Raw genomic sequence first — 24,163 nt, 5'->3', positions numbered from 1 at the left:
TTGCCTCCGTGTCAGCTGTGGAACTGCAGAAGCTAGTGGGCGTGCCCTGGAGCTCCCTGGAAAACTGGAAGCCCTTCTGGCGTGCTGTTGCGCCTGCGCGGAAACCAGCTTCTTGGCCCCAGCGTCTCCGCGCGCCCTCCCCTAGTAACGGGCCGCCCCGTCCCTCCTTAGAAACCGGCACCGCTGGCCTAGCGGCTGCCGAACACACACAAGCCGGGCGACTGGTCTGGCCTGCTTATCTGCAAGCCTTCCTCCTAGAAGTCTGCGATCCCTTTGAACTATGGGAGACCTACCACCTGACCCTGAGCCCCCTCCTCAGCCGACCTCCAGCCTTAGGAATTTCCAGGTCTCCGAGCGGCGGCGCAGTCGGGAACACTCTAGGCCCCAGCTCACAGTCCCTGAAGAGGTGCAGCAGATACCGCTTGACGCTCAGATCCTGCGCGGCAGTCAGGAGATGGTGTCGAACCAGATCAGCCGGGGCTGGTCACAAGAGGCCAGTGTGACCCCAAATGAGAACTTTATTTTTCAGGCCGAGGAAGCCCAGCGGGGGGGCATTGAATACCCTTCCCTGAATACGGGCTTTCCCTCAGAGGTACAGCCCCAAACTTACTTGAGTGAAGGCAGGCTCCAGGCCAGTCACAACGCCAGCCTAATGCTGCAGCAGCTACAGCAGGGCGAAGGCAACCTATTACAGCAACTGGAGTCTGCCTACCAGGAGCCCCGGGCTGACCTCTTGGGCCAGTACACCAGGTACCAGAGAGAAGACCTGCAGTTCAGCCAGGACACCCAGCATGGGCCCTACCTACGGGATGACCCTGCGCTCCAGTTCTCGCCCTCTGAGCCGGGCTTCATGCCCTTCAATATGGAGGTGACTGAGCCAGAACCTCGAGAGCTGGCCGTGCAGAACGCCAAGGCCTACCTGCTGCAGACCAGCGTCAATTGCGACCTCAGCCTGTGAGAAAGGGGCCCCCCGGAGTGGGTAGAGGGAGGGGCCCAGGCAGGGAGAAGACCCAGGCAAGGCCCTGCCTCAGGCCTGGGGTCTCAGACGAGATTGCTCCTCATTGAGAACCAGCGACCACTCTGGGGGCCTCTAACTCAGCCTAGGAGTCGGGGAATAAATACTAACAATAGCTAGCATTTACTTACCAGACACTGTGCCAGTACTTCACACAGAAACATCTGGTTCTCATGGCTGAGATTAGTACATCTTTTGTTCCTATTTTACAGGAGAGGAAACAGACACAGAGGAATTAGGTCCCATATCCAAAATAACACAGCTAAGATGTGGCAGAGCCAGGATTTCAACACAAGTGATTTGGCTCCTGAGGCCCTTTTATCCACTAAAATTACCTGCCTGAGGAAGGCACTTGCCAAGGCCACTTAGCTGCAGTCATAATACACCTCTCAGCCCCCTATCACATCCTCATGAAGCTGACACTCTAGTGGGAGAGCAGACAATAAATATAGTAAGGTATAAGGTGATGATAAGAGCTAAGGTGAGCAATAAGGCAGAGTAAGGGGGATAGGGAGGGGATATTAAATAGTGTGAGGTCCGGGAAGGCCTCTCTGAGGAAGTGACACTTGATCAGGGACCTGAAGGAGGTAAGGGAGAGCATCTTGCAGGTAATTGAAGGGAGAGTCATCCAGATATAGAACACAGTGAGCTTCAAGGCTTTGAAGCTTGCCATGTTTGAGGAACAGCAAGGAGGCTGGTGTGACTGGAACCAGGGGAGGAAGAGAGGAAGTGAGAGAAGAGTTTGAAGTAACAGGTCTTGCTAAAGCACAAAGCTGACTCCCATTCCTCCTATGCGCCGAGCCTGCTGTGGCTCACCAGTGCCCTCAGGAGAAGGTTCAGTCTCCTCATAACAGCCTTCAAGGCCCAATATGATTCAGCCCCTTCTCCCTCCCCAAACTTCATCTTTAGTCAGCTCCTACCTCAGATCCTAGAATCTAGTCAAAATTAACCTCCAGCTCTTCCCCAATAGTACCCAGCCCTCAGGAGCTTCAAGGTCCCTTATTGTAAAGCCCTGGCCAAAGTCTCACTCCCCTTTACCCTTCCCAATTCAATGATGGCCCTCCACCACACCCAGGACTGCTGCCAAAGGGTTTGCACACTGAAGAGGGCTAGACATACATGTTTTGAAATTAGGCCAACCTGGTTTTAAATCCTGGCTGTGTTACCACTGTGTGACCTCATGACCTCAACTTTTCTAAGTCTCAGTTTCCTCATCTGGAGAGTGGAGATCGTAATTGTTCCCCAGATGTACGATTGTGGTGAGAATTCAACGTTGCTCTCAAGTGCCCAGCACAGTGCCTGACTCAGGTGATTGGAAGCCATGATGACACTGTTATCACTCCGGCCTCCTTTCCTGCCACAACCCCTCTTCCTCACTCTACTCCAGACCTCCTCAGTGTTCCTCCAACATGCCAGGCACACCCTCAGCTCAAGGCCTTTGCACTCCATTCTCAACCATATCATCTGCAAACTATGACAGTTTTGCTTCTTCCTTTCTAATTCTTTTACCTTTTTCATGTCGGATTGCATTGGCTGGGACCTGCAGTGCAGTATTATATAGACGTGGTGAAAGAAGGCATCTTCATTTCCAATCTCATAGGAGAAATATTCAGTCTTTTACCATTACGTTTGGTGTGTGCTGCAGGTTACTTGTGGCTCCCCTTTATAAGATTATAAAATATTACATTCTATTCCTAGTTTGCTAGGTTTTTAAAAATTATGAATGGCTGTTGAATGTTATCAGTTTCTCTGCATCTATTGAGGTGATCTTACATATCTCCTTTAACATGTTAATATGCTGAATTATTTTTTCCTGTTTTTCTAATATCAGTTCAGTCTTGCATCCCTGTTCTTAACCAAATTTAATCATGGTGTGTCATCCTTTTGAGAATGCTGGATGTCACTTGCTAATATTTTGCTTAGGATTTCAGCATCTATATTTCTAAATGAGAATGACATGGAATTTCCTTTCTCCTAGTTTCCTTGTGTTTTGGTATCAAGATTATGTTAGACTCATAAAATGTCTCAGGGCCTATGCACATGCTGTTCCCTCTGACTGAAATACTCTTCCTTCCAATATTCGCATGGTATGCCCCCTCCCTGGCCTCCCTATTTAAAATTGTAAACCATCTCCTATCCCTGGCATTCCCAGTCCCCATTCCCTGCTTTATTTGTCTCCGTATAAATTACCACCCCCAACACACTATATATTTTGCACATTCGGTTAATATGTCTCCATCACCAGACCATCAGCTCCACCAGGGCAGGGACCTTTTCTCTTCCCTGTGTCCCCAGAGCCAGGCACAGGGCCAGAAACACAGCAGCAAGCTCAGTAAGCTGAGTCCCCCACCTCCCATTCCCCTCTCCCGGAGGCAGGTATGAGCACCTGGTGAACCTACTGACCAAGATCCTGAACCAGCGGCCCGAGGACCCCTTGTTCCTCCTGGAGTCGCTGAACCGCACCACTCAGTGGGAGTGGTTCCACCCCAAGTTGGACACGCTTCGGGACGACCCGGAGTTGCAGACCACCTATGAGATGGCCGAGAGGCAGAAGGTGCTGTTCAGCCGGAGCGGCGGCAGCGAGGCCGAACAGGAGATGGAGGAGGAGGCAGTGAGTGAACCGGTGGGGAAGAGCGGTGGTGGCCCGGGTTTAGGCACAGCTCCTGCTAATGCCTGGAGGGGAGGGAGCGCACAGCACCACCCAGAAACACACGCGATTTCAGTCCAGAGTGTGGGTTGGGGACCAGGTCACAGAGGTCCTTGAACGCCAGGCTAAGGGGCTTGGGCTTTCTCCTGAGACCACTGGGGCGCCATGGGAGGGTTTGAAGCAGAGGAAAGGTTGGACAGCTCTGCTTTGTAGAAAGCTGACTCCAGCGCCACATGGAGGTGGAGGCTGATTTCTCCTACCATCCCTTACTCCTTTCTGCAAATAACTGCTCTGTGGATGTTTTCTGTGAAACCCACTGACTCCTGGAGTCTCTCAACACTGAATTTGCCTCCTATCCCCGGGACTCAGTTTCCTCTTTTGCAAGTTGAGACCCGCTGAGAACTCTTCCACCCATGATTGATGAACATTCTACTATCCTCAGAATATTTAATTCCACGATTCTGTTTCCAGCATTGGACGACGGCTTAAAATTTGGCTGAAATGTTCTTTCACTCGTTTAAGAAACATTTGTTGAGAACTCTGTTTATCGTAATTCTGACACCTCCTAGCCTCCCCCCCCCCCCCCGCCAACCCCGGCTAAGAGCTTTAGGAGCATGGGCTCGTTTCCTCCCTGAAACAACCTTGTAAGGCAAGTGGAGGAAGGACTTAGAGGACTCGAAACTAGAAAAGACAGGACTAGGAAGGCAGGACTATGTCCTCCAAAGCCCGGGCTATCACCTCTGCCATCTCTGCTGATGCTGTTGGTCTGTGCTCACGTTTTATGCTTCTGAAATTCTAGGATTCTGGCGACAGTGGGGTGGGATAGTGAGAGAACTGGAAACGACAATCTGACCAAGGAATGAGCCCTTCCTTGGGTGAGCAGAGCGCAGGTCGGAATCCAAGTCTTAGACATGAGGAACAGTCTTACCTGAGAATATGGTTTTAAATTTCAGATCAGCAGTCTCTCCTTGGGAGGCCGCACCCCCTTAGAACTGCACCCTTCCTCTCCCACACCTCCAGGTCGCACCCCTATCTAACGCAAGTCCCTGTCGGCCCCGCCTCCTTAGAACGCTGTGCCTCTAGAGGCTCCACTTGCTTAGAATTCCACAGCCCGTGAGGCTCCGCCCCCTTAAAATTCAATCCTGAGAGAGGCTCCGCCCTCTTCGAACGCTTGGTCCCGAGAGGTCCCATCCCCTTAGAACTTGGAGCTGGAGGTTTTTTGGTTTTGGTTTTGGTTTTGGTTTTGGTTTCGGGGTTTTGGGGGGTTTTTTTTTTTGAGCTGGAGTTTTTAATATGAGGAGGTCTGTAGAAGGGCAAAATTGTGGGCGTTTGTGGCCTGTGCATGTTTCTAGGAAGAGACTCAAATCCATGATTCAGCATTTTGTATTTGTTTTTCTGTCTGAGGGGAGGAAGGGCTCTCATTTCTCTCATTTTCTGTATCTTCCAAATGCAAAGAATTTCTGTTTCTTCCATGATCCCCAACAGCATTTATGGAAAAATCCATCCTTTCTCCTGCTTTGAAAATGCCACCTCTACCATTTATTTACACCGGCACGGACTCCAGTCTGTTTCTGGAGTCTCTATTTTGTGCCTTGCTCTGTAGATGGCTTTCTGCTCTGGGACTCTCCTGCTTGTTGTGTACAACCGCTGCATAGCAGGTTTGGCTGTTTGGTAGCATAAGACTCCCCATCACAGCACCTCTGTTTTGAAAAGTTCCTGACTATCCTCACATTTATAGTTTTTTTTTTTTGTTTTTTTTTTTGCGGTACGCGGGCCTCTCACTGTTGTGGCCTCTCCCGTTGCGGAGCACAGGCTCCAGACGCGCAGGCTCAGCGGCCATGGCTCACGGGCCCAGCCGCTCCGCGGCACGTGGGATCCTCCCGGGCCGGGGCATGAACCCGTGTCCCCTGCATCGGCAGGCAGACTCTCAACCACTGCGCCACCAGGGAAGCCCACATTTATAGTTTTAAACTAACTTTAGTGTTATTCTTGTACTTGTTTGGCAACACAGATCACTTTAAGACAGGAAATAGTTGTCGCAGAAATGAAGACAAGTGGCTTAGACGAGATAGTTTTTCTCACACCTAATAGGTGCAAGCCGTCTGGAGCTGGTAAGTTGGCTCCGCAGTGAAGGGGCACTGAGGGTTTTCTTCCCTCATCCCTCCCCTCCACTCCACCCAAACCAAGAAAGCCGTTTTCAGCATCATAGAAGCCTGGTTAGAAATCCTATTTCTGGGGAATTCCCTGGCAGTTCAGTGGTTAAGACTCCATTTCCACTGCAGGGGGCTCAGGTTAGATGCCTGGTCAGGGAACTAAGATCCCACATGCCGTGCGGCATGACCAAAACATAAGAAAAATAAATTCTCTCCCTTCCTTCCTTCCTTCCTTCCTTCCTTCCTTCCTTCCTTCCTTCCTTCCTTCCTTCCTTTCTTTCTTTTTTTTGGCTGAGCCATGTGGCTTGCGGGATTGTGGGATATTAGTTCCCCAATCAGGGATTGAACCCAGGCCACAGCAGTGGAAGCGCTGAGTCCTAACCACTGGACTACCAGGGAATTCCCTCCCCCTTTATTTTTTTAAACAAGGGGAGCAAGGGAATTCCCTGGCGGTCCAGTGGTCAGGACTCTGCCCTTTCACTGCTGAAGGTACAGGTTCAATCCCTGCTTGGGGAACTAAGATCCCGCAAGCCATGCAGTGTGGCCCTCCAAATAAATAAATACATACATACATACATACATACATCAGGAGAGCAAAAGTTTCCCAGGAGCACCTCAGAAAACCTCTGCTTGCATCTTATTGGCCAGATTGGGTCACATAACTATCCCTTGACTGCAAGGGGCTCTGAGAAAGTGACTGGAGAAGGCAAGCAGTGGAGAAGGGGGTTGAGGACGGTGCCGTGTGCCGTCAAACCCAAGGGCAGGAATGTAGCTGGGCCCCAGGCCAAGCTGGTATTCAGGGATCTCAGTGCCCATATCTCACCTCTGCTCCTCTCTCTCCCCTACCTCCTCACACGGCAGCATACAGCTGCCCCACAGTTCCTGAATTTTTTTTTTTTAATTCATCTACTTGCCACTAGGAAATCTTTTCTCCCAGATCATAGATAGGATCTTCCTGGAAACTGGGAGAAAGAAAGAGGAAGGAAGATTCTGACCATAGTTAATAGAGGAATTAAGGAGTAGGGACTAAGAATATGACCTCTGGAGGCAGACCAACCTGGGTTTAAACCCAGCCATCCCAAAGAAGTAATTTCTAGGCAGGGAGACTCCAGATGTACTTTCTCTCCACCCAGTTACAAATTGCAGAGGTAGAGAAGGAGAGCCTGACCTGCCACTTTGGAGCATTAGTCCTCACTTGCTCCAATCACCAGTGGCCAGAAGGCTGGGTGATATCACTTAATCACGGTTGGTGAGGCCACTCCATTGCCAAGTGGGTGGAAGACATTACCAGAAAGAGGGTGATGGCCATTGGCTCATGGGCCAGGCACACACCCCAAAGAGAGTTTTCCATGCTCATTCCCTTATCTTCCCTGCTGGCAGCACAGTGAGTCTTGGGATTAAGTTTTGACCCTGTCCCTGAGTTGCTGGTGTCAATATCAATTAGGCAGACAAGCTTTATTTATTTATTTGGTTGCATGGGGTCTTAGTTGTGGCAGGCAGGCTTCTTAATTGCAGCTCCAGGAATCCTTAGTTGCGGCTCGCCGGCTCCTTTAATTGTGGCATGTGGGCTCCTTAGTTGTGGCATGTGAACCCTTGGTCGTGGCATGCATGTGGGATCTACTTCCCTGACCAGGGATCAAACCCGGGCCCCCTGCATTGGGAGCACGGAGTCTTATCCACTGTGCCACCATGAAAGTCCCCTAGGCAGACAAGCTTTTGCACTGCGTTTAAGATTGAGGGCAGGGAATTCCCTGGTGGTCCAGTGGTTAGGACTTCACACTTCCACTGCACGGGGCGTGGGTTCAATCCCTGGTCGGGGACCTAAAATCCCACAAGCTGGACTGCATGACAAAAAGGAAAAAAAAAAGATTGAGGGCAACTGCCAGAATCCCTTTCAAAATAACAATTCTCCTCCTATAGAGCATTAGTCAGGGCGTGCCGTTTCAAGCTGAGATAACAAACAGCCTGGGCTTCCCTGGTGGCGCAGTTGTTAAGAATCCGCCTGCCAATGCAGGGGACATGGGTTTGAACCCTGGTCTGGGAAGATCCCACATCCCGCAAAGCAACTAAGCCCGTGTGCCACAGCTACTGAGCCTGCGCTCTAGAGCCCGCGAGCCACAACTACTGAAGCCCATGATCTGCAACAAGAGAAGCCACTGCAATGAGAAGCCCAGGCACCACAAGGAAAAGTAGCCCCCACTCGCTGCAACCAGAGAAAAGCCCGCATGCAGCAACGAAGACCCAATGCAGCCAAAAAATAAAATAGAATAAATAAACATTAAAAAAACCCAAACAAACAGCCACACAATCTCAGTGACTTAACACCACACAGTTTATTTCTCACTCACACTACCTGCCCATCCAGGCTTGGCAAGGGGGCTTGGCTTATCAGACCCTTGAGCTGGAGGGTGATGGAAGTGCCACTGTAACACAGGCTTCCACAGTTGCAGAGCAGGAAAAAGAAGGCAGAGCACAACGCACGTTGCTTCTTACAGCTCCTGCCTGGGTATGACCCGTGTCCCTTTCACTGCCATTTCAAATGGTCAGAACAAGTGACATGGCCACTCCTGAATGCAGTGGGGTGGGGGTGGGAACATATAATCCTCCTGTGGACAGGAACTTCAGGCATTTGTGAACAACGAAGCAGTCTGGCAGACATAGGAAGAGGATGCAGTAATTGTTCCTTTTAATACTGTGTTGTTCACAAATGGAGCTTGTAAGAAAATGGGAATGCAGTGTATACCTTTAGGAAAAACCTCAGGATGCTTGTCCCCAAATCTTTTACATCAACTGTACAATTTAGGCATCATCGTTCCTTGGCACACTTATCCCTACATCTCAGTGGCCAGAAACGGTGGCATGAGCAACTGGGTTACAGAGTCGTTTCACTCTGTAGACTCTAGAAAAGTCAGGCTGGGGAGCAGGGCTTCAGCCTGGTTCCCTCTGCCTTCCGCCCCGCCCTCTGCAGGCTGGGACTGCCGTGCCCAACATCATGGAGAAGGCCTTCTACCTCGAACAGGCCGGCGTGGGCCTAAGCTCAGACGAGAGCTTCCGCATCTTCATGGCCCTGAAGCAGCTAGTGGGGCAGCAGCCCATCCAAACCTGCCGCTTCTGGGGCAAGATCCTGGGGCTCAGTCGCAACTACCTGGTGGCTGAGGTGGAATTCCGGGAGGGCGAGGAGGAGGTGGAGGAGACGATGGAGGGCGGCGAGGTCATGGAGGAGCACGCCGAGGAGGAGAGCGACGAGGGCGAAGAGGGCGAGGAGAAGGCCGCCGACGTCATCCCCAAGCCCACGTGGAAGCCGCCGCCCGTCGTCCCCAAGGAAGAGAGCCGAAATGGCGCCAACAAGTACCTGTATTTCGTGTGCAACGAGCCGGGCCAGCTGTGGGTGAGGCTGCCCCACGTCACGCCGATCCAGATCGTGCAGGCCCGCAAGATCAAGAAGTTCTTCACTGGCTTCCTGGACGCGCCGGTCATCAGCTACCCGCCCTTCCCGGGCAACGAGGCCAACTACCTGAGGGCCCAGATCGCCCGCATCTCGGCCGCCACACAGATCAGCCCCCTCGGCTTCTACCAGTTCAGCGAGGAGGAGGGCGACGAGGAGGAGGAGGGCGGTGCCAGGCGCGACTCTTACGAGGAGAACCCCGACTTTGAGGGCATCCCAGTCCTCGAGTTGGTGGACTCCATGGCCAACTGGGTGCATCATACGCAGCACATCCTGCCACAGGTGAGGGCCAGACTCCAGCCTCCCCGCGGTCGTAGCACCAGGTGTGACTCCAAAATAAGACAGCAAGCACCTGCTCGGCAGCTAGGCCTCGTGCTCAGTAATATTCATTCATCCATTCCTTCGTTCATTCAACAGATACTGGTTGACAGTCCCCTGTAAGAAACCTTTGGGGCCAGATGCACCTTGGAATTCTGAATTTTTCAGATTTTAAAAAGGTGACAGGAATTCCCCCGGTGGTCCAGTGGTTAGGACTCAGTGCTTTCACTTCCGGAGGGGGGTGCCCGGGTTTGATCCCTGGTTGGGGAACTGAGATCCCACAAGACTCCTGGTGCGGCCAAAAAAATAGTACTTAGAAAAATAAAAGTACTTTAAAAAAATAAAATAAAGGTGACACACACTAAAAAAGTGACACAGTGCACATACTACGTATTACGCAACATCTCAAGCAGGGGCTGGGGCTGCAGCCCGTATTCAAAGGCATCATTATTTCTGCAGCAAAACTGAAGAGCTTCTGATCACTCAGGTCAGGGTTTCTGCCAAATGACTTATGGAAAAACTTTTGGTTTTCAAAGCTTTTCAGATTTCAGAATTGTGGTTAAGAGATGGTGGACCTGCATTTATTGAATGCCTAGTGTGTCTGAACTTTACATACATTTATTCACTCAAGGCAGCACCTGCTGTGTGCTAGGAACTTTTTATTCATTTATTTATTCAATAAACATTGATTGACTCCACAATGTTTTATTGAATCCAAATAACTGCTTCTGAGATGGGTACAATGGTCATTTGCATTTCATAGTTGCTGAAACTGAAGTCTGCTACATGCTCTGCACTTAGGTTCACTCATTCATTCAACAAACATTTAGTACCTCCTGCAACCCAGCAACAATCCAATGAGAGAGGCACCCATGACACCCCTATTTCACAGATGAGCAAACAGAAGATCATTTGGGCTGCCAAATGTCAACTCCACAAGGGCAGACATCGGGGGTGGTCTCTTTTCTCAAGGACACATATCTAGCACTGAGAGCAGTGCCTGTATATGGTAGGTGCTCCTTAAATATACAGTAAATGAATGGATGAAAGGATGCACAAATGGAGGCCACAGAACCTGAGAGAGGCAGGAGTCCCCATCTCACTGCTGCAGCTCTCAGCCCATTCTCCCCTCACCTCCTACCTGTGCGACTAACCTTGTCCTTCTACCCACTTCTGGGTCTCTGAGAACAGGACCCGTCCCTAGTATCCTTGCCTGGTCCTTCACCTCCTCCCAGAGTACAGGCCAGACTCTGTGCCCTGGGGGTAGCACCTGACCTCCTCCCCACCTCCAGGGCCGCTGCACTTGGGTGAACCCTTTGCAGAAGACGGAGGAGGAGGAGCTGGGGGAGGAGGAAGAGAAAGCAGATGAGGGGATGGACGAGGCGGGGCAGGAGGTCGGGCCCCCGCTGCTGACGCCACTCTCAGAAGATGCAGGTAACAGCCCCCACTTCACACGCAGCTCTGGTGGAGACTGGGAGAAAGGGAGGGGCAGCGAGACTGGTGGCGGGGGGCACCTCTGTGAGCTTTGGTTGTGTTCTCATCTATAAAATGGGCATCCCATGGGGTTATAGGAATGTGTCCATCATGTGAACCTTGTCTGGCACGTGGCAGTGGTCCAGATGGTGACATATGGTCTTTCGAGTCCCATATGGGTTTGGGGAGGGGGAGAGATAGCTAGGGAGGCCTCCCCAGAGGAGGCAGGACTTGAGCTGGATTTTGGAAGACTGGACAAGAATTTCCTGAGGTGGGGATCTCAGGCATCTGAAGGAAGAAAGGAGAGGCTGAGAGTGGGCGAGTGAACAGAGTCTGGGTGTGGACCCCGATTTCCATGAGCCTGGAGCCTGTGCCCTGTCCTCTGATCCCTGGTCCAAACTGATGGCCAACCTTGAAGGAGAATCACAGTAGCTCCCCTGTCGGGGCCTCAGGGCTCACTGCCACCCTACAAAGGAGGTGAGATAAGTGCCTCCTTTCCCGGGTGCGGTCACTGAGGCTCAGACAGGAGTAGTGGCTTCCTAGGGCCACACGGTGAGAGAGTGGTCAGAGCCCGGGTTACATTGAAACCAATGCTGTTGGCCCCACAGGCCCTTCCTTGTCCTCCCTCTTTGCTCCCTCTCTTCCTCCTCTCTACCTTCCCTCCAGGGGGCTGTGCAGGGCAGGGGGAGCTGCAGCCTAGCCTCTGACCTACCTGGTGCTCTCTGCTCCCCCACAGAAATCATGCACATGTCACCCTGGACCGCCCGCCTGTCCTGCAGCCTCAGCCCACAGTACTCCGTGGCTGTCGTGCGCTCCAATCTCTGGCCGGGGGCCTATGCCTATGCCAGTGGCAAGTAGGTCTTCGCCTAGTGCCTCCCAGCAGAGGGCGCTGCTACAACATCATCAGAGCCAGGCCGGGTGGGGCAACTCACCAGGGTGGGCAGAGATTGGGACAGCTCCCTTCAGGAAGCCCCCAGGGGCTAACCTCCTCACTCAGCTCCCAGGGGTCCCACTAGGGCTAAAATGAGAAATCCCATACCAAGTGTGTGAGCCCCTGGGATGAAACAATGGAAGGTCAGGAAGGGGAAGGGACTAACTCAGGGATCACACTGCCTGTGCAGTATTCAAACATGGATACCTTGGCCCCTTGGCCCAGGCTTTCCTGCTGTTTGAGGCATGGAGCCAGACAGGACTCAGATGTCCCCTTTGGGGTGGCCTTGATGGGCAGAGTCTCATCTCTGGGAAAGCTAACTCCTTCCCTGAGTCTCCTCCACAGTTCTTCCAATCTGAAGGATCTTTTCTCTAAGGGCACAGATCTTCCCCACCAGGATCCCCCACCAGCTGTTCCCAAAAGATTGGCAGGTGGAAGTCACTCCCACATCCTCCCACCTCGGCTACACACTCGAGACAAGTCCCTCAGCCTCTCACCAGGCACCATCCCAGCTTTTCTGCTCAGCCACTAGAGAGCGTAGCCTGCAGCCACAGGGCATGCACTTACCGGATCTGTCCAGCAGATGGCATGACGGTTTTTCATAGCTTTTCCTTCTCCATATCAGTGAACAGCCTGCACTGTATTCGATGCTATGCTTCACAGTCAAGGTGGGAGTTTACATCATCTTGATAATTTAACCACATTCTTGACAATGTCTTTTTCGCCTCCAGAAGCATGGAAGAGGTATGCTTGCTTTTGCCAGAGCCCTTCTTCTGGCCACACCCTAACTTGCCAGCATCCCTCTGAAAGCAAAGGATCCAAACTTGGAGCTCCACTCACCCACCCATCCTCCAACCCCCACTTACCCAACCACCCATCCACCCTCCCATCCACCACCCAACCATGCATCCATCTCGCCACTTTTCTTCCTTATAAAAGACTCTTGAATGTCACCGTTTACCAGCTGTACGCTGGGCCCCAAGTACTTTGTTGAAAAAGCAGACATGGATCCTACTCTGGGAGCAGGCAGAGGAAGCATAGGTGTTAGATGTGCATCGAGCCTCACCCTCCCTCACCCCCTTACCCCCCTGAAATATCCTGTTACAAACTAAGAGAAGTACCACTAGGGAGAGTGGAGGGACCAATGACAGCTCATACCTGTCATGTCTTGAGGGGATCAAGGAAGGATTCAAGGCTGAGAAAAGCAGCCTTGATCGGAAATCTTTGGGGGAAAAAAAGAAGTAACTAGGCGAAAAGCAGGCAGATGGACATTCTAGACCAGAGCTTCCCAAACTGTGAATGGGTAGGACTCACCAGGGGCTCTGGTTAAAGCTCAGGTTCTGATCGCCTGGGTCTGGATTGGAGCACAAGACTCTGCCTTCCTAGCAAGCACAACCTCCTGGGTGAGGCTGCTGGTTCCTGGACCCAGGAACCGGGGCTGGCAGAGGTCAGGGGCTTCCAAGGAAGCAGTGTATTTGAAGGTTCCGAGGAAGACCCAGAGGAAAATGATTCTCGAGGGAAGAGCAAGGCTATGAAAATAAGGTCAAATCCAAACTGCTCCCCGTGGCAAACTCTCTGCTTCTCTCCCTGTCTCTTAGTCCGCTCCCTTTCCCCCCATCTACTCCTCTTTCCTTCTCCCATTAAAATTCTGGGGAGAGGTGAATTGGTGGGCCTGGGATGCAACCAATTATGCTCCTGTTTATTGTCAGTCTCCTCTCTCTAGAATGTAGGCCCCACAGCAGGGATTCTTGTCTAATTTGTTCACTGCTAGGTTCCCATATCTAGACCAGTGCTGGTCAATATAAACAAAAATGTAATAATGTATTTAACCCCAAATATCCTAAACATTCTCATTACAACATGAAATCAATAATGTAAAAATTATTAACGAGCTAGTTTACACTCTTTTTTTCATACGCAATCTTCAGAATCTGGGGTGAAGTTTACACTCACAGTACATCTCAATTCGGGTACTAAATTTTCATCAGAAATACTTGACCTGAAAAAAAAAAAAAAAAAAGAAATACTTGACCTGTATTCAGATTTCACAACACTTACAGTTGAAAAAGTAGATTCCTGTACCCAGGTTGTCCCAGACATACTTAGATGTCTTCCAATAAATGAAGTATCAGTTTTATTGTTTAAATTTAAGTGAATTAAAATTAAATAAAATCCTCTCCAACAACAGTAGAACACACATTCTTTTCAAGTGTGTATAGAACATTCTCCAGGATAGACCAAATGCTAAGCCATAAAACAAGTCTTAATAAATTTAAAAGGATTGATCATATAAAATTTCTTCTCTTACCACACTGGAATGAAATTAGAAATCAGTAAAAGAAGGAAATGTGGGCAACTCACAGGTATGTAGAAATTAAACCACAGAGTCCTAAATAATCAATGGGTCAAAGAAGAATCCACAAGTGAAATTTGAAAATTAAATAAAATTAGAAATTCAGTTCTTCAGTCTCACCACATTTCAGGTGCCCAACAGCTACATGTGCTGTTAGACAGTGCGGCTCTAGACAAGACCTGGCACTTAGTAAGTGCTAAGTGAATCCTGAAAGAACCAATGAACGGAGAAACCTGGTGGGCACATTCCACTCTACCACACATAACTTTGCAGGCATGCCATGCCTAGGCTGGGTCCCACCTTTAACAAAAGTCCAGGCTGGGGTCTTTCAGGGAGGATTTCCCAGCATCTCTCTGCCCCTCCAGGAAGTTTGAGAACATCTACATCGGCTGGGGCCACAAGTACAGTCCTGAGAATTTCAACCCGTCCCTGCCAGCCCCTGTTCAGCAAGAGTACCCCAGCGGCCTGGAGATCGTGGAGATGAGCGACCCCACGGTGGAGGAGGAGCAGGCCCTGGCGGCCGCGGAGGAAGAGGAAGAGGAAGAGGAGGAAGAGGAGGAAGAGGAGGATGAGGGCCAGGATGACTGAGGCCCCATAGCCCCCTTCCTCAAGCAGGTAGATAACAGGTTTTCCCTTATACACAGTTTTAGCTTGGTTTTTTTTCATTGTTGGTTTGCTTCCTGCCCCTAGAGGGCAGGGGTAGAAGAGGAAGGCAGCTGCTCTAAATAAAATTTCCTCAGGGCATTCCAGCCGAGTCACTCATTCATTTGTTCACCACAGTTGTTGACATGGCCTCCAAGTCAGGACAGTGGCACTTTGCTAGGAACACAGACATTGCCCGGCATAGTCTCTCCCATCTGTTCATTTATTCATTCATCGGGCCATCAAACAACTCTTGAAGTGCCCCAGGTCAACCCAGCCCTGTGCTGGGAACACAGCGTTGACCCAGTGGCCCCAGATCTGCTTTCCAGGGGCTCACACTCTACAGGAGAGACAGACACATTCCCTAGACAATGACAACCCAGATAGGGGAGCCCAGAGGACTGACAGAGCTCCCGAGGTGGCTCATAAATGGTCAAAAACAGAGTGGTAGGCCATTCCAAGCAGAGGGAACAGGGCATTCAAAGACCCAAGGGCAAGAGAGAGTGTGTTGTGTTGGGGTAGATTCTCAAACCTCATTTTTGGGACATGGTGTGAGGAGTCAGTGGTGAGAAATGAGGCTGGAAAGAGAGGTTGGCAGGAACAGATTACCCAGGGCTGAACTTTGTCCTGAGAACCCTAGGGAGGCCACCGATGGGCTTTGAACAGGGCAGGGTCCTGATCATTATCATGCTTTAGAAAGACCTCTCTAGATGCCAAGTGGAGGGCAGATAGAGGGGTGAGACAGGAGTCTGGGAGAGCAGAGACAAGGCTCATACAGGGAGGGCCCAAGCAGGAGAGGAGGAGTTTAGACCAGGGCTGCACAGAGGAATGGACTGGAACAGAGGAATTCAGGTGACAGAATGCAAAAGACTTGGGGACTGGAATCAGGGAGTGAAGGGAAATAGCAGAAGTCTAGGGAGACACTGAGTTCTGCAGCCTGGTGACTGGAGGGGATGTCAGTGCCAGCCCTAAAATGAGGACACAGGAGAGGAGCAGGATTTGGAGTAAGATGTCAATTTTTTTTTTTTTGCGTTACGCGGGCCTCTCACTGTTGTGGCCTCTCCCGCTGCGGAGCACAGGCTCTGGACGCGCAGGCTCAGCGGCCATGGCTCACGGGCCCAGCTGCTCCCGGACCGGGGCACGAACCCGTGTCCCCTGCATTGGCAGACGGACTCTCAACCACTGCGCCACCAGGGAAGCCCAAGATGTTAATTTCATTGCAGGACTTGTTGAGTGTGAGATTCTTCTGGGACATTCCAGTGAGAAATCTGGGAGGCAATTGAATAAGTGGGTCTAGGAAGATCTGTGATGGGGGCAGGGTGGTGTCAGAAGAAGTGAGGGGCACTGGCTATCAGGGAGCTGATGGGATCAGGAAGAGATTTCGGGTTACTAGTGGATTATTGGGACACTGGGGACATTGCAGTGATCAATAAAATTTTGGTGGGTGTCGGAGGACCGAGTGAGATTGTTGAAGATTGTGGAGTTATGGAGATACATAGGAGGTTGGTGGGAAATGTGGAGATGTTTGGTGTTAGTATTAATCAGTAGTGGGTTAGATGAAGTCCTTGGAGTTTTATGGAGGCAATGGAGATCAGTGGGATTTGCGGGATCATCTAGGGTGGGGAGGAATGGTTGGAGATGCTGTGGCCAGTCTGGGACTTTAAGATGTAAGTGGGAAACACCGGAGGGTGTATGTTGGGAGTCTTCGGGAGACTCCAGGGTCACCTGGAGTCATCTGTGACGTCATGGGAAGGACAAGGTTTGGATGAGGCCTTCTCTTGAGGGTACTCCCGTTGCTAGGCAAACGGTTCCCAGAGCGCCGTTGCTAGGGACCTGTGCTCTTTTGATGGCCACGCCCCTTTCCCTACGGGGCCCGCCCCCACAGCCAACCACGTCGGCCGCAGGCACGAAGGCCGCGCCCATCTTGTAGCCCCGCCTTCAGTCCAGAACCGTTACCGGAGCGACGGCTGGAGCTCGTCCCGCCTCCCTACCCTGTTGCCAATCGAAGAGGCGTTGCCCGGGCGACGACACCACCTCTTCCGGTGCGGATCCACGGCTTCCGGCAGGGGGCCCGGCGGCAGGCGGCTGTCCGGCACTAGCGGGGCCCTGGGCTGGGGTGGGGGTCGCCCAAGATGGCGGCGGGCGGCGCGGAGGGCGGCTCGGGCCCCGGCGCTGCAATGGGGGATTGTGCGGAGATCAAGTCGCAGTTCCGCACCCGCGAGGGCTTCTACAAGCTGCTCCCCGGCGACGGCGCCGCTCGCAGGTCGGGTCCGGCTTCCTCCCAGACCCCGGCGCCACCCCAGCCGCCGCAGCAGCCCCTGCCCGGCCCTGCCTCCACCTCCGGCCCCGGTGCTGCGGGCGCCGCGCCGTCCCCTCCGCCCGCAGGCCCAGGGCCCGGGCCCGCGCTGCCTGCGGTGCGCCTCAGCCTCGTGCGCCTCGGGGAGCCCGACGGCGCCGGGGCCGGGGAGCCTCCCGCCACGCCCGCAGGGCTGGGCGCTGGGGGAGACCGCGTCTGCTTCAACTTGGGCCGCGAGCTCTATTTCTACCCGGGCTGCTGTCGCCGCGGGAGCCAACGGGTGAGCGGCCCGCATCGTGGGGCCCTGGGTGCTGGCTGAGAGGATGGGGATCCCTGAGGTGATTCACAAGTGACAGGAGAGTCCCTGAATGATAGGGGGCCCTGAGATAGGCATCCTACATGTGACGGACATCTTAAGGGGAAAGGATTGTTGGAGGTAATACAGGATTCTGAAAGGTGATGGGAGGCTCCCTGGGTGCTGGGAGGTGCTGGGAAACCTCGAGATCATGTGAGATCCCGAGGTTATGCGTGAGGGTCCTGGGATGGCGACTGTTCTGGAGGTGATGGGGAATCCGAGATGGTATGGGGAGCTCCCAGGTGCTGGCTGGCAGGCATTTTGCAGGTGATGGGAAATGCAGGCTCAGAAGTGATGGAGAGCCCAGGGGTATTGCTGTCTGGGGGTGTTGGGGGGACTTGGGGAGCCCAGAGGTGAGGAGGATTCTGGAAGTAATGGGGGCTTAGAGGTAATAGGGATCCTGAAGGTGAATGGGATCCTAGAGAAACTTGGGGTTCTGGAGGTAATGAGGGTGCTGGAGGAAATGAGAATCTCGGAACTGATGGGAGATCTGGAGATAATGAGATCCCAGAGGGAACATCCTCAGGTGTGATGGGTGTCTCTAAAGTGATGTCAGTCCCAGAGGACACGAGACCCTTGGAGTTTATGGTGGTCCCCAGAAGTGATGGGGATCCTGAGAGCCCAGAGATGATGAAGGCACCTAAAATTTGGGGGATCATGAGGTTTAATGGGTCCCTGAACTGTGATGGGGATGCTGAGATTTAAGGACTCCAAAGTGGGGAGAATCATGGGACATTGGACTTTAGAATTCTGGGGATTGGATGATCCTGAGTTTTGAGGGTCTTGGAATATAGTGGTGCTAAGACCCAGGGGAGTTGCTGAAATTACAGAAAGGAATTGGAGCTCAGGGACTACAGGGGCCCTGAAACTGACACTGTGGCCAAGGGTGTACCAGAAGTTGGGGGTGTCCAACTTTGGGGAGGACGCACTGTGGTCTCATGTGGTGGCAGGGGGCAAAGCTTCCTGCCTGGTTTTTTCCTCTGTTTGTGATTTGGGTGCTCCTTCCTGTCTGTGGTTGCCCCTTCCCTCCCCGCTCACCCATCCACCTACCCACTCCCCTCAGGGATTTAACCCTGCTTCCTCTTTGTGGTTTTCCCCCAACCTCAACACCCTCTTCCTTCCTCTCAGTGGTAGAAGCCATTAACTCGTTTTCTCCCACCACCCAAGTCCATTGACCTCAACAAGCCAATTGACAAGCGGATCTATAAGGGCACCCAGCCCACTTGCCACGACTTCAACCAGTTCACTGCTGCCACAGAGACCATCTCCCTGCTGGTGGGATTCTCAGCCGGTCAAGTGCAGTACCTGGATCTCATCAAGAAGGACACCAGCAAGCTATTCAATGAGGAGGTGATTGTGGGCCCCCAGGGCCCAGAACTGCTCCCGTTCCCACCCACCCATACACTGTTTGCCATGAGACTGCAGCTGCCTGGGAAGCAGCGTAGGCCTGAGGGGGCAGGATGAGGGAGAGATGGGGGAGGGACTGATGGCCATGGAGGCTGGGGTGGCAGCAGCTGCTGCGATGATAGCTAATAACGACGGTTGCACCTCGTGTGCCCAGGCCCTGTGCTGTGTTAGCCCGATGCTGAGCACATTACTCCTGGAGTTTTCATCAGCCAATGGCTTAGGATTGTGATACCCATTTTGCAGATTAGAGAACTGAAGCTACTCACTGGTTGGGATTTGTTTGAAGCCACAGCCCTTGCTTTTCAAATTCTGGGCCCTGTGGGCTTTGGATTCAAATCTTTGCTGCACCGTCTACTCGCTGTGTGGCTTTGGGAAGTGACTGTTCCTCCCTTAGCCTCAGTTTTTCTCCTCTGCAAAATGGGATTCCCATCCCTACCTCACGGGACTGTTGTAAAATCATACATGGAGGTTGCTCCGTCCTGGGTGGACCTGGCAGAAGGGGAAATGCCAGTGAAAGACCTTATCTGTGTCCAGAATTACTCTTGTCCTCTTTCTCTTTCTCTCTGTTCTGAGAAGGTGTTTCAAATGTACAGAGTGCATGAATGGCAGAGGGGAGTGAGTGGAACACGGAATGGATTAAAGTGGACTAGGTCATCCATTCACAAAATACTCATTGAGCATTCGTTCTTTGCCAGGCATCGTTCTAAGCACTGGGAATACTACATCTCGGTGAACAAAACAGAGGGCCCTGCCTTTGTGGAGCTTTTATCTAGCTGGAGGAGACAGATAGTTATCAAATTACTAAGTAGGCTGTGTGTCAGAGTGTCGTGGAGAAAAATCCAGCAGGGAAGGCGAATGGGGAGTGCTCGGTGAGGTTAGGAAAGGTCTCATGGAAGGTGACATGGAAATAAATTCCTAAAGGAGGCAAGACAAATTATTGGAGAAAAGGACATTCTGAGTAGAGGGAACAGAACAGCTAGGACAAATGCCGGAAGCAGGACAGCAAAAAGGCTGTGTGGCCAGAGCAGTGTTGAGAGGGAGGGTAGTAGATGAGCTCCGAGAAACAACTCAGAGGGGCCAGGAGAGGTAGGGTGTGGCAGGTCATGGAAAAGACCTTGGCCTTTAGAGCCTCTCGCCACTGGGGTTCATCGGAGCCAAGAACACAGAAACAATTTGATTTAATTTCTAAATTCTCCAGAGAATGGAGAATGGGAAGCAACTTGGGTATCTGGGAAAGAAGTTACTTTGTTACAGACGGTGGATGCCAAAGGGCTTTAGAGCTTGGTTCTCCCCGGAGTCCTGCTTGAGAAAGGCTGCCATGGTGTTCAGAATGGGAGAGACAGTGCCGGTTGCTGACTTAGGTTTTAATAGCATCTCTTTGGCAACTGTGCAGAGAAGAGACCCAGGTGGTGGAGACCGGTCAGTTAGGCCGTTGCAGGCCTGACGGCAGCTGAGACCAGGGTGGTTGGAGTTGGGGGTGGTGAGAAGAGATCGGGTTCTGGGCACATTTTGCAGATCAAGCCCACAGGATTTCTTGCAGGTTTGGAGGTGAGTTGTGAGGACAAAAAGGAGCAAAGATGCGTGGCTGCCAGGATGGGGTTGTCACTCAGGTGTCCTGGAACTACTTTCCAGGCACCTCCTGCGGGTACAGCTCCGTGCTCTGGGGCTAGAACAATGAACGAAATAAACAGAGATGCCTTCCTTGGGGGGCTGATACTCCGTGGCTCAGTATCTTGCCTTAAGCATGACATGGGAAGGATGGCGGAGGGGGTTAGAGGAGACTTCTCTGGAAGGCAGCACTGCCCTCCTGCCGAAGAAGGGACATCGAGGCTCCACGGCGCTCCCCTCACACAGCCCTTCTCCCCCTGCTTTCCCCTAACCTGGTGTCTGTCCGTTTCCCTCAGTCCCTCCTCTCCGAGGAGGCCCGGGCCACTTACGATGACCTTCTCCGGGGAAGCAGGCTGGGGAGGAGGTGGGCCACGGGAGGATGGCCCTCTCCCAACTCCCGCTCTCTCCCCTGGCAGCGGCTTATCGACAAGACCAAGGTGACATATCTGAAGTGGCTGCCTGAGTCAGAGAGCCTGTTCCTGGCATCCCACGCCAGCGGCCACCTGTACCTGTACAACGTCAGCCACCCGTGCGCCTCGGCCCCACCGCAGTACAGCCTGCTGAAGCAGGGCGAGGGCTTCGCCGTCTACGCCGCCAAGAGCAAGGCGCCCCGCAACCCGCTGGCCAAGTGGGCGGTGGGCGAGGGGCCCCTCAACGAGTTCGCCTTCTCGCCCGACGGCCGGCACCTGGCCTGCGTCAGCCAGGACGGCTGCCTGCGCGTCTTCCACTTCGACTCCATGCTGCTGCGCGGGCTCATGAAGAGCTACTTCGGGGGCCTGCTCTGTGTGTGCTGGAGCCCCGACGGGCGCTACGTCGTGACAGGTGGTGAAGATGACCTGGTCACCGTGTGGTCCTTCACCGAGGGCCGCGTGGTGGCCCGAGGCCACGGCCACAAGTCCTGGGTCAACGCCGTGGCCTTCGACCCCTACACCACGAGGGCCGAGGAGGCGGCTGCTGCCGGTGGCGACGGGGAGCGGAGTGGCGGGGAGGAGGAGGAGCCGGAGGCCGCGGGCACGGGCTCGGGCGGGGGCGCCCCCCTCTCCCCGCTGCCCAAGGCCGGCTCCATCACCTACCGCTTCGGCTCGGCCGGCCAGGACACGCAGTTCTGCCTGTGGGACCTCACCGAAGACGTGCTCTACCCTCACCCTCCCCTGGCCCGCACCCGCACCCTCCCCGGCACGCCGGGCACCACGCCACCTGCCACCGGCAGCTCGCGAGGTGGTGAGCCAGGCCCCGGGCCCCTGCCCCGCTCACTGTCCCGGTCCAATAGCCTCCCACACCCAGCGGGCAGCGGCAAGGCGGGCGGCCCGGGTGCGGCGGCGGAGCCGGGGACGCCCTTCAGCATCGGCCGCTTTGCCACGCTCACGCTGCAGGAGCGGCGGGACCGGGGGGCCGAGAAAGAGCACAAGCGCTACCACAGCCTGGGCAACATCAGCCGGGGCGGCAGTGGGGGCGGGGGCGGCGGGGACAAGCCCAGCGGCCCCGCCCCCCGAAGCCGGCTGGACCCCGCCAAGGTGCTGGGCACCGCGCTGTGCCCGCGCATCCACGAGGTGCCGCTGCTCGAGCCGCTCGTGTGCAAGAAGATCGCCCAGGAGCGGCTCACGGTCCTCCTCTTCCTGGAGGACTGCATCATCACCGCCTGCCAGGAGGGCCTCATCTGCACCTGGGCCCGGCCGGGCAAGGTGGTGAGTCACCCCACACCAGCCCACCTGGGACCCAGGCAGAGGCGGGCATTGGCAGACAGGTTTGGTAGCATCACAGCCTCTAGCCGTGTGGGATGAGGGGAAGCCATGGAAATCTGTGTCCCGGAACAAGCCTTCTCAGATCTTAGAGTGACTTCTAGAACGCTTGGCAAGCAACGGTAAGCAGAGAGAGGGTCAGGCATAAGAGACATCTGGGAGTGGTGGAGAACATGGCCAGTTATCAGAAGGGCAGCCGGTGGGCCCAGCATGGCTAGGTCTTACGGAATGGTGAAATTTTATTAATACTGCAGTTTGAGCTCTATGGGCAAGGTTGAGCCTGTGCACCCAGCTTCCAGCCTGAGTGTCAGACTCTTGGGATCCGAGCCCACTGCTGGAGGCGTGGGCTGTGGGATCCCAGGCTCAGGGTCCAGTCCAGCACTTCTGCTCCGTGTGACCTCGAGCAAGTCACTGCCTCTTTATGACCTTTCTCACCTCTTAGGGCAGGGAAGCTTGAAGATGGGTAGGCCATGGGGTTCAGAAAGGTGCTAGTAAGGTGAAGTGTGGGCCTGGTGCCTTATAACTTGGGACCTGTGTTCTCAGATGTCTCCTAAGGGTTTGGGCTCTGGGGCCCAGGATGCCAGATCTGAGGGCTGTGCCTGGCTCCCTGGAAGAGCAGTTTTGGAATTGTAGGGTCCTGAATCCCTAGAACTTAAAGTACAGTCTCAGAGGCAGGGGCATTGGGATTTGGGGAATCTGGTAAGTCCTGAAAGAGATCCCTCTATCTCCCTAGTTCACAGACGAGGAGACCGAGACCCAGACAGGGGAAGGAAGTTGGCCCAGGTCACCCAGCAAGTCAGTGGTAGAGGTAGGACTGTCCCTAAGTTCTTCCCTCCCAGAATCTTAGGACCCCCTCCGCAGTCAGAAGGGGACCCCAGTTTCCCCCTCTCCTCCCTACCTCCACCCCTACCCCATCCTCTTTGCTCAGGATCACCTGAGGACTTTAATTGTGTAAGAGTGCCACCTGCTGGGATAGGGAAGCTAGCTGAGATGTAAGTTCCTGAGCCTAGAGCAGCGGCCTGTCTGGGTGGTCTGGGGTGGATTGAAGGGCAAGGCCAGGGTGGCAGCAGCCTGGGGGACTCCAGGCTGGCTTCCCCCCTCCCCAACCCCCGCCCCGTGGGACTGGTGAGAGCCCCAGGCTGTCTCTAACCCCCTCCTGTCTCCGCTCTCATCTTCCCCAGGGCATCTCCTCCCAACCAGGCAACTCCCCGAGCGGCACAGTAGTGTGAAGCCATGGATGTCGGGGTCCCCCACCCCATGCCCCCAGCTCCTAGCATAACCGTCCCCGCTGACCTCATGGATCAACGTATTAACAAGACTAACCGTGACGGATGGACTGCTCCGGTCCCTCTCCCTGCTCAAATTTGGGGCAGAGGGTCCCTCAGACTGACCCAGACACTGGGGGGATGTAGTGGCCCGTGTGGCCTCAGCCTTGTCCCCACCCACTGCCAAGTACAATGACCCCTTCCTCTGAAACATCAGTGTTAGCCTCATCCCTGTCCCCAGCATGTGACTGGTCACTCCTGGGGGAGAAACTCCCCACCCACAAGAGCCCCAGCTCTGCAGTGCACCTCTCGGTCCTGTGTGCAGGGCAGGGGGTGGCCCATCCCTCCCCTGGCCCCCGCCCTGCCCTTGCTGTTACTTGTGCTTTTGAAGAATGTTAAATTATGGAAGCCCCTGGGGTCCTCGCTGTCCCCCAGGACCTCTTATTTATACTAAAGTTCCCTGTTTTCACAGCGTCTCTGTTCCCTTCCGCGGAGGTATGGAGGAAGTGTGTGGGT

General features: G+C 53.7%; 2 protein-coding genes across 6 annotated transcripts; both read left to right on the top strand.

Moving 5' to 3' along the window:
* The first annotated feature begins 77 nt into the window (after window positions 1-77).
* On the top strand, window positions 78-15,084 carry RSPH6A (radial spoke head 6 homolog A). The gene is made up of 6 exons (XM_027079912.1): window positions 78-954; window positions 3,392-3,626; window positions 8,784-9,542; window positions 10,871-11,012; window positions 11,788-11,905; window positions 14,701-15,084. Exons 1-6 carry the CDS (start codon window positions 281-283, stop codon window positions 14,921-14,923), a joined length of 2,151 nt encoding a protein of 716 aa, XP_026935713.1. The 5' UTR covers window positions 78-280; the 3' UTR covers window positions 14,924-15,084.
* A 1,953-nt stretch (window positions 15,085-17,037) lies between these two features.
* DMWD (DM1 locus, WD repeat containing) lies at window positions 17,038-24,116 on the top strand. 5 transcript variants are annotated; one of them, XM_027079901.1, is made up of 6 exons: window positions 17,038-17,553; window positions 18,796-18,978; window positions 21,060-22,328; window positions 23,116-23,190; window positions 23,311-23,374; window positions 23,564-24,116. In XM_027079901.1, exons 1-5 carry the CDS (start codon window positions 17,110-17,112, stop codon window positions 23,335-23,337), a joined length of 1,998 nt encoding a protein of 665 aa, XP_026935702.1. In that variant the 5' UTR covers window positions 17,038-17,109; the 3' UTR covers window positions 23,338-23,374; window positions 23,564-24,116. The 5 variants fall into 5 exon arrangements, 4 of the variants coding, with proteins under 4 accessions (XP_026935702.1, XP_026935704.1, XP_026935701.1 ...); XR_003427435.1 differs by having other exon boundaries at window positions 23,116-23,374; XM_027079903.1 differs by lacking the exon at window positions 23,116-23,190.
* Window positions 24,117-24,163: the final 47 nt, after the last annotated feature.

Source organism: Aethalodelphis obliquidens, unplaced genomic scaffold (assembly GCF_003676395.1).
Source record: "Aethalodelphis obliquidens isolate GAN/ISIS:26980383/991018 unplaced genomic scaffold, ASM367639v1 scaffold43, whole genome shotgun sequence".
NCBI classification, from domain to species: domain Eukaryota; kingdom Metazoa; phylum Chordata; class Mammalia; order Artiodactyla; family Delphinidae; genus Aethalodelphis; species Aethalodelphis obliquidens.
The sequence above is the reverse complement of the archived record's forward strand: the minus strand, read 5'-3'. Positions and strand labels throughout refer to the sequence as shown.